General features: G+C 25.9%; 1 protein-coding gene across 1 annotated transcript in view; it reads right to left on the reverse strand.

Moving 5' to 3' along the window:
* Positions 1-10656, reverse strand: part of LOC145249411 (uncharacterized) — a 46708-nt gene extending 36052 nt beyond the window's left edge. The window contains exon 1 of the mRNA XM_080110964.1: positions 10555-10656. Coding sequence (XP_079967090.1) covers positions 10555-10656 — 102 coding nt within the window. The remainder of the gene's footprint in view (positions 1-10554) is intronic.
* Positions 10657-10897: the final 241 nt, after the last annotated feature.

Consider the following 10897-nt stretch of genomic DNA (forward strand, 5'->3'; position numbering starts at 1 on the left):
CCCTGTGTTTGTTTTATAAAAAAAAAAAACGATGTTAAAACCATGTTTAAAACGCAGTTACATTGTCATCACAAAGATATCTCATTTTGATACACAGAAAAAAAAAAGACAGTTGTGTTTTTTTTTCAAACTTTTTATATATATTTTAATTGCAATACAAATGTTTTTTTTTCAAACTTTTTATATATTTTTTAATTGCGAGACAAATGTGGTTTTTTTTTTCAAACTTTTTATATATTTTTTATTGCGATACAAATGTCTTTTTAAAACTTTTTATATATTTTTTAATTGCGATACAAATGTTCTTTTCAGACTTTTTATATATATTTTTATTGCAATACAAATGTGCTTTTATTCAAACTTTTATATATTTTTTTATTGCGATACAAATGTCTTTTTGTCAAATTTTTATATATTTTTTAATTGCAACACAAATGTTTTTTCTCAAACTTTTCATGTATTTTTATTGCGATACAAATGTTTTTATTTCAAACCTTTTATATATTTTTTAATTGCGATACAAATTTTTTTTTCAAACTTTATATATATTTTTTAATTACGATACAACTGTTTTTTCAAACTTTTTATATATGTTTTTAATTGCGATACAAATGTCTTTTTTAACTTAATATATAGTTTTTAATTGCGATACAAATGTGTTTTTTAAAACTTTTTATATATTTTTTTATTGCGACACACATGTTTTTTCAAAATTTTTATACATCTTTTAATTTCAATACAAATGTGTTTTTCTTTTAAACCTTTTATATATTTTTTAATTGCGATACAAATGTCTTTTTTTTCAAACTTTTTATATATTTTTAATTGCGATACAAATTTATTTTTCAAACTTTTTATATATTTTTTAATTGCAATACAAATGTTTTTTTTTCAAACTTTTTATGTATTTTATAATTGCGATACAAATGTTTTTCTCAACCTTTTTATATATTTTGTAATTGTGATACAAATGTTTTTTCAAACATTTTATATATTTTTTTAATTGCAATACAAATGTTTTTTTTCAAACTTTTTAAATATTTTTAATTGCGATGAAAAAAATTTTTTTTCAAACTTTTTTATATTTTTAATTGCGATACAATTATTTTTCAAACATTTTATATATTTTCTCAGTGCGAAACAAATGTCTCTTTCAAACTTTTTAAATATTTTTTAATTGCGATACAAATGAATTTTTTTCAAAATGTTTATATATACTTTTAATTGCGATACAAATGTTTTTTTCAACTTTATATATATTTTTTACTTGCGATACAAATGTTTTTTTCAAACTTGTTATATATTTTTTAATTGCGATACAAATGTTCTTTCCTAACTTTATATATATATATATTTTTAATGGCGATACAAATGTTGTTTTCAAACTTTTTATATATTTTTTAATTGCGATTAAAATGTTTTTTACAAATTTTTTACATATTTTTAATTGCGATAAAAATGTTTTTTTCAAAATTTTCATATATATTTTAATTGCGATACAAATGTTTTTCTTTCAAACTTTTTATATATTTTAAAATTCCGCTACAAATTTTTTTTCAAACCTTTTTATATATTTTTTAATTTCGGTACAATCGTTTTTTTTCCGACATTTTACATATTTTTAATTGTGATAAAAATGTCTTTTTTCAAACTTTTCATATATTTTTTAATTGCGATACAAATGTTTTTTTTATTATAACTTTTTATATATATTTTTAATTGCGATACAAATGTTTTTTATTATAACTTTTTATATATATTTTTAATTGCAGAACAAATGTTTTTTTCAAACTTTTTATATATTTTTAATTGCGATACATATGTTCTTTCCTAACTTTTTATATATTTTTTTAATTGCGATACAAATGTTGTTTTCAAACTTTGTATATATTTTTTTAATTGCGATGCAAATGTTTATTTCAAACCTATTATATATTTTTTAATTGCGATACAAATGTTTTTTTTCAAACATTTTTTTACATATTAATTGCTATCAAAAATTCTTTTTTCAAACTTTTTATATATTTTTTAAGTGTTGTACAAACGTGTTTTCCGACATTTTATATATTATTTAATTGCGATACAAATGTCATTTTTCAAACTTTTTATATATTTTTTAATTGCGGTACAAATGTTTTGTTTTTATTCAAACTGTTTATATATATATATTTAATTGCGATACAAATGTTGTTTTCAAACTTTGTATATATTTTAATTGCGTGTGCATGTTATTTTCAAACTTTTTATATATTTTTTAATTGCGATACAAATATTTTTTTCAAATTTTTATATATTTTTTAATTGTGATACAAATGTTTTTTTCAAACTTTTTATATATTTTTAATTGCGATAGAAATGTTTTTTCAAACTTTTTATATATTTTTTTAATTGCAACACAAATGTTTTTTTTTCAAACTTTTAAATATTTTTTACTTGCGATGAAAATTTTTTTTCAAACTTTTTATATATTTTTTAATTGCGATACAAATGTGTTTTTTTTTTAAATTTTAATATATTTATTAAGTGCGATACATTTTTTTTCAAACTTTTTATATATTTTTTAATTGCAATACAAATGTTTTTTTTCAAACGTTTTATATATTTTTAATTGCGATACAAATGTCCTTTTTTCAAACTTTTTATGTATTTTTAATTGCGATACAAATGTGTTATTTTTCAAACATTTCATATATTTTTTAATTGCGATACAAAAATGTTTTTTTCAAACATTTAATACATTTTTAATTGCGATACAAATGTTTTTTCAACCTTTTTATATATTTTTTACTTGCGATACAAATGTTTTTTCCAAACTTTTTATATGTTTTTTTAATTGCGATACAAATGTTTTTGACACATTTTATATATTTCTTAATTGCGATGCAAATTTTTTTTTCAAACTTTTATATATTTTTGATTGCGATTAAAATGTTTTTTTTAACTTTATATATATTTTTTATTGCGACACAGATGTTTTATTTTTCAAACATTTTATATGTTTTTTAATTGCGATGCAAAAATGTTGTTTCTCAAACTTTTTATATATTTTTTAATTGCGCTACAAATATTTTTTTCAAAATTTTATATATTTTTAAGTGTCATACAATTTTTTAAAAAACTTTTTATATATTTTTTAATTGCGATACAAATGTCTTTCTTTTCAAACTATTTATATATTTTTTTAATTGCGACACAAATGTTTGTTTCAACCTTTTTATATATTTTTTACTTGCCATACAAATGTTTTTTTTTTCAAACTTTTTATATATTTTTTAATTGCGATACAAATGTTCTTTCCTAACTTTATATATATTTTTTAATTGCGATACAAATGTTGTTTTCAAACTTTGTATATATTTTTTAATTGCGATGCAAATGGTTTTTTTCAAACTTTTTATTTATTTTTTAATTGCGATACAAAGTTTTGTTTTTAATTTTCATATATTTTTTAATTTAGATACAAATGTTTTTCTTTCAAACTTTTTATATATTTTAAAATTCCGCTACAAATCTTTTTTTTCAAACTTTTTATATATTTTTAATTGCTATCAAAAATGTTTTTTTTTTAAACTTTTTATATATTTTTTAATTGCGGTACAAACGTTTTTTCCGACATTTTATATATCTTTTAATTGCGATACAAATGTTTTAAATATTTTTTATTGCGATACAAATGGTTTTTTTTCTCAATTTTTTTATATATATTTTTAATTGCGATACAAATGGTTTTTTTTTCAAAATTTTTATATATTTTTTAATTGCGATACATATGTTCTTTCCTAACTTTTTATATATATATTTAATTGCGTTACAAATTTTGTTTTCGAACTTTGTATATATTTTTTAATTGCGACGCAAATGTTTTTTTCAAATTTTTATATATTTTTTAATTGCGATACAAATCTTTTTTTTTTCAAACGTTTTATATATTCTTTAATTCCGCTACAAATATTTTTTCAAACTTTTTAAATATTTTTAATTGCGATACAAATGTTTTGTTTTTTTAACTTTTTTATATATTTTTAATTGCGATACGAATGTTTTTTTCAAACTTTTTATATATTTTTTAATTGCGATGCAAATGTGTTTTTATTTCAAACTTTGTTAATATATTTTTAATTGCGATACAAATGTGTTTTTTTTTTCAAACTTTTTATATATTTTTTAATTGCGATACAAACGTTTTTTCCGACTTTTTATATATTTTAATTGCGATACAAATGTTTTTTTTCAAAATTTTTATATATTTTTTAATTGCGATACAAATGTTTGTTTTTTTCAAACTTTTTTTTACATATTTTTAATTGCGATACAAATCTTTTTTTTCAAATTAGTTTTTTTACTCAATGTAAACGCTATTACATTTGAATTGAAATACATATGTTTTAAAAGCCAGTACTGTTATATAATCGGATAACAGTTGTCTAGTGTCTTTCAAACGTCTATATAATTTTCTAGTTCCACTTTTGTCAAATGCGCACAAAATCATATATGTGCTGTTAGTTCAGTATTACAACAGACAGCGAATAACAAAAACAAACTTAACTTTATTTACAAAATCGACGGACAGCAATAAAGTGACGAAGTGGTCAGCATGGAAGGTTGCGGACGGTGCAGAAATGTCTTCACTGTTCTACTGTTTCAACTCTCTCTGTCTGTCTCTGTCTGTCTCTGTCTGCCTTTCTGTCTGTCTGTCTGTCTCTCTCTCTCTCTCTCACTCTCTCTCTCTCTCTCTTTCCGTTGCTCTTATAGTGACATTCTTATAAATCAGCATTCGATTGTGCTATTGTATTGATCACTGAAGCAATTTCAATCCAGGTTAAAATATAGGACGTCCCATTTTTTCCGTTTTTACGTTATTTTCCATTACTCCAACTTTCGATCGGAATGTAGGTGGCATCATTGCTCAGCAATCGGCGATCTTTAGTATTGCATTACATCCAATATTTTTCGACGTTTCCCATCACGTATCCAACACAACAATGTAAATAAAAAAATAAACATTTATTTGTTTTAAAATCAACTAAATCATTTATTTGTCTAAAATCAACTAAATCATTTATTTGTTTTAAAATCAACTAAATCATTTATTTGTCTAAAATCAACTAAATCATTTATTTGTTTAAAATCAACTAAATTATCTATTTGTTTTAACATCAACTAAATCATTTATTTGTCTAAAATCAACTAAATCATTTATTTGTTCTAAAATCAACTAAATCATTTATTTATTTATTTTTTAATTCCGCTACAAATATTTTTTCAAACTTTTTAAATATTTTTAATTGCGATACAAATGTTTTGTTTTTTTAACTTTTTTATATATTTTTAATTGCGATACGAATGTTTTTTTTAAACTTTTTATATATTTTTTAATTGCGATGCAAATGTGTTTTTAGAAAATCAACTAAATCATTTATTTGTTTTAAAATGAACTAAATCATTCATTTGTCTAAAATCAACTAAATCATTTATTTGTTTTAAAATCAACTAAATCATTTATTTGTTTTAAAATCAACTAAATCATTTATTTGTTTTAAAATCAACTAAATCATTTATTTGTCTAAAATCAACTAAATCATTTATTTGTCTAAAATCAACTAAATCATTTATTTGTCTAAAATCAACTATATCATTTATTTGTTTTAAAATCAACTAAATCATTTATTTGTCTAAAATCAACTAAATAATGTATTTGTTTTAAAATCAACTGAATCATGTATTTGTCTAAAATCAACTAAATCATTTATTTGTTTTAAAATTAGCTAAATCATTTATTTGTCTAAAATTACGTAAACCATTTATTTGTCTAAAATCAACTGAATCATTTATTTGTCTAAAATCAACTAAATCATTTATTTGTTTTAAAATCATTAAATTATTTATTTGTCTAAACTCAACTAAATCATTTATTTATTTTAAAATCAACTGAATCATTTATTTGTCTAAAATCAACTAAATCATTTATTTGTTTTAAAATCAACTAAATCCATTTATTTGTCTAAAATCAACTAAATCATTTATTTGTCTAAAATCAACGACACCATCAGAAATAGAATAAGTTTGTCTTTTCTTTCTTTTCTCGCCGCATGATGTCATGAGAAAAGTAAAGTCTTCTCGATCTTCTTATATGACGATCACAGGTACTTTACTTTGAAATAATTTATTTGAAACAAATAACTGTTTTTATTACCGGCTTTCTAAACTTACGAATTTCAATTTAAAAAAAGTTATTTAAAGAATACGTAGATAGAAATAGCGAGTGATATGATTATAACGACCTTCTTACCTGGCACAGACGGTGCCTTTTTTTCTTATTGAAATAAAGCAGTAAATAAAAGTAAACAATTATTTGTTCACGTGGGAGCTTTTATAGCGATTGTTGGATTATTAAGGTTAACTTCCAAGATGGCTACCGTTAGCGTAATGCCAAGTAACGTAGAATTTCGAAATGAAGTGGGCGGGAACAGACGATCAAGAACGACAAAAAGACAAAGACTGGGAATACTTGTCTGGATGTAAAGAGAATGGAGCGTGTGAGGCGAGGGCAGAAGGAGCATTGTATTCTGCGGAAGAATCCGAATCATTATAAGGATGTTTCCCTGTCGGAATCATTTTCATCGGACTATTAATTAACAATGTCCGCGAGTGTTTGCTGGGTGGCAAAAGGGAATAACTTGTTTTGGCATTTGGGTCAAAGAATTACGAAAGAAACCTAATTAGAGCGAATGAAGTAAAAAAAAAAAAAAAGAGGGAAATATGTAAATATGTCCAGTATCACATCTTTATATATATATATATATATATATATATATATATATATATATATATATATATATATATATATATATATATATATATATATACACACACACACACACACACATATATATATATATACATGAGGCTCAATAAGAAAAACACATTACACGCATGAACACACATTTATATGAGCTTAGACATACGCATATATATGTGTACATGTATACACTTTAATATAATCTTATATATATTTATACGTCTGTGTGTATGAGAGTGAGAGAGAGAGATATAGAGAAAGAGAGACTATATTATATCTAATAAAAGTTTTGATCAATAAAGTCAAACTTTACAAACCTTTAAGATAGCTTAGTTTAGAATATATATATATATATATATATACATATTCTATTTCCATGTTTAATTATATATATATATACATACATACATATATGTATATATACATATATATATATATATATATATATATATATATATATATATATATATAATTAAGCATGGAAATAGAATATACATTGGCAAATGAATGTTTTATTTCGATCTCTCTGTTCTCTGTTTTTCTTGATTTCAAATCTTTCTTTTCTCATCTTTTTGTGTTAGCACTTCCCTTCACTTAGGGGTTCTCATCATACTACCCTCCTCCTTAGTTTTCTCGTAATTTTCATCCTTGAGTTTTCCAGGCACGAACTGACGAATCTACTAATATTAAAACTAAAAGTAAAAAAAAATAAAATAAATAAAAACAAGAAACATAAAAGAAATCCTCATTTCTGTTCAGTTTGTTAGTGTTGGCAACTTTCACTTTCACTATTGAATCGTCAATGTCTCACGGCAGAGATCTTTATCGGTGAACTGTAAAACAAGAAGAAAAATAAAAACAGAAAAAAGAAAACTTTTCTTGTCTTTCTCTCTTCTTCTTAACGTCACGTCTTCGAGGAAAACAGTGGACAATTAGCGAGGAACCGATTGGGCAGTTTGGGAATAAAACGAAAAATCCGTTTTTTTTCTTCTTGTCTTTGTGGAGGCCTATAGATAGTGAGAGTGCAGACTGCTTAACAAGTTTCTTGCCCACCCCCGCTGCCATCTTACCTTCCTCGATATGTTTGTGGTGCATCGACAAAAATGCGGTTAGTTGGTTGGACGAGGGCGTTGGGTTGACGTAAATATCGTTTGTGATCATTTACAGATGTTTTCCCCTCGACAATGATTGGACATGGTATCACCAGTCACTCCCAGGAGTATCTAGACAGCACCTGGCTTTCAAAAATACATGACATACACGTCGCTATCTTTTTCTATATTTCTCTCTTTCCCTTTCTCTCTCTCTCTCTCTCTCTCTCTCTCTCTCTCTCTCTCTCTCTCTCTCTCCCTTTATATATATATAAAGAAAAACTCAAACCAACACATTTCTGTTACTTGCACAATATTTTACTTTGCCCTTGGACTAGTAAGGTTCTTAGTGATAGCTTACTGATTATAAACTTTAGAATATGAGAATATATACACCAAGAAAGGAGGAATATATATATATATATATATATATATATATATATATATATATATATATGTGTGTGTGTGTGTGTGTGTGTGTGTGTGTGTGTGTGTGTGTGTGTGTGTGTGTGTGTTGTAATATTTTGGGAAGTTTCTCATCTACTTTTTCATGAATCGAAATGTCTTTTCTACATTTTTATTCGTATGTCTGCTAAAATATATTGTCAGTCGAATCCGACTGGGTCGAACCAGTACCATCTGAAAGAGCAATGCCCGGATGCATAATATGTGAAAATTAGAAAAAAAGAATTATTCTATGGTGATCAAGTTGACCAGTGTTTGGAAGGGGATTCATTTTCGTGTCACTGTTTTTTTTTTTTTTTTTTTCGGTCGTACGGACACTCCCTGCTATTTTGATTGAAAGAAAAGTTGTTTTGATCCATTTATTGGGGGGGGGGGCAACCGAGCAACAATATTGCTCAATATTCGAAGAATTGTTTCTTCTCTTTATATCCCTTCTACTAAAATATCTGGTGGAGATGTTGTCACGCATTCCTTTTTTTTTTGGGGGGGGGGAATTACATTTCGTATTTTTATCCGTTCTTTTATTTTTGAAATTGTTGTGGAGGTATCGATGAAAGTGCCTAATATCCTTAGTATAGTAGGTGTATACAAACTGAACTTCATGTCGACCTGGGAAATGCCGTGTATCTATGCTAGACTCTGATAAAAGAAAAGTCATGAGTTTTCATTCCCATACTCAGGTGTACAACCACTGGAATCCACGTAAACTGGGAAGACATTTAGTACAACACATACTTGTATAACATCTTTATTATTATTTCATCTTTCAATCATTTAATTGTAAGTTAACTATTCTGGAGTTTCATTCGTACTATCTATCGTCACGTCTTCGAGTTTTTTTTACGCGATTTGATTTGATGATACAAATGTTATTTTTACATTTAACTAATGTCTGCCTTTGATCGTTCTCGATTACCAGATTATAAGATGAACAGAATTATATTTATCGAATATAATTTGCCTCTAATCAATCTTTACAATATTCGGCAATTTCGAAAACAAAGGTAAACCATTCATCTATTACTTATTTATTATATAATTGCATCTTAATTATATTGTTTGTTATTATTTTACATGGTAAAATGCAACGGGAGACATATAATCCTCCATGTTCTGACGCATAAATTGTAACTCGAAATTTCAAAGTCAAATCCAAATATCAATTCAAGTAAGATGTTTTTATTTGATTTAGTTTCGTTTAGTTTTCGTTAACATTTCTTCCTCTGTTATCAGCATAAGTATGGTTTATTTTCATTCAGTTTTTGTCACAGTCACAACCTAATGTTTGGAAAAATATACCATAATTTTAGGATGATATTCCAGGTGTGTAAAATGTCTCTTTTTTGCGCGCGTGTGTGTGTGGGGGGGGGTATAATATCACTCCATTATTATTTCCTTTGTGAACCATTTCTTCCTATGCGTGGTCTTTGACTTGTTTCAATCATATGTAATATTTGTTTTTGCTTATTTTGTTTTTTTCCATTCTTCTACTTGGAATAAGAAGAGCTAACGTTCACAGGATGCCGATCAGATCTACGTTGGTTGTCAAATTATCCACTACCAATAAAAACGCTAAAATCATTCTCATGAGTCCCACAGTTTTTACATTTCTTTGGTGTCATTTTTTCCATAGTTTTGTTATTATGCCTAGGCTTGTTTTACCCGTGATTCTGTCACAGGGGTAGTGTCATCTTCTATGTAGAAATAGCAATGTGCTATCACACACATTGTTTGATACTTACGATAAAGAATGTTGATCAATACTTATGTCGATTGCTATAACCTTCCAGGAATTTAAAACTAAAACTTTTATTTCATCCACTGAAAATACTATGCTACCATCCTGTATTCCGTTTCTTGTGTATATTTGATATCACATACGGTATAATCACGTTGGGACATCGGTTTCCGTTAAATCACCAAATCGTCAATTGTGGTCAATTCCAAAATGGTTGACCATTTCGGAATTCCAGGTGCTGTATGTGTTCTCCACTTATTTAAGCATTGTTTCCATTCGTCCTGGACTTCTCCTTGTCACTAGAATCAAGCGGTATCGATTCAGAAGGGGAGTGATTAGTGATTCCGCAACACTTGCTTCATAATTCAATGTGTGTAATCCATCATCCTACCAAGATGACGAATATTTACAGTTGATATCAGATTCTTTTCTGCAGATTAATCAACACGAATTGAACCTACCTGTACAAGAACCAAATATGTTCTCATATGGGGTACTGTTGCCACATCTAGGGAGGAACTCTTAAGAATGCCCTTTCCTGTCTTGACAGAGTGCAAAACCATCTTCAGAATCTAATGGCCGAGGACATTTTCCTCTCCCTACTTTCTTTTTCTCACAGAAGAGACGTTGTGAGTCTATATATGCGCTATCGTTACTTTTATAGCAGGTGCTCGACTGAGTTTCAATCTACGCTCTCCCTCTGTAAAACTTTTGTGACAAATATTCATCTAACTATAACAATCGGCAACAATTTCCCTCACTTTTTGTATGTGTTTAAAACTAAACGAAAATTCCATGATCAGA

The sequence above is a fragment of the Euprymna scolopes genome, chromosome 28, assembly GCF_053919585.1.
Source record: "Euprymna scolopes isolate OS-2025 chromosome 28, ASM5391958v1, whole genome shotgun sequence".
Lineage (NCBI taxonomy): Eukaryota > Metazoa > Mollusca > Cephalopoda > Sepiida > Sepiolidae > Euprymna > Euprymna scolopes.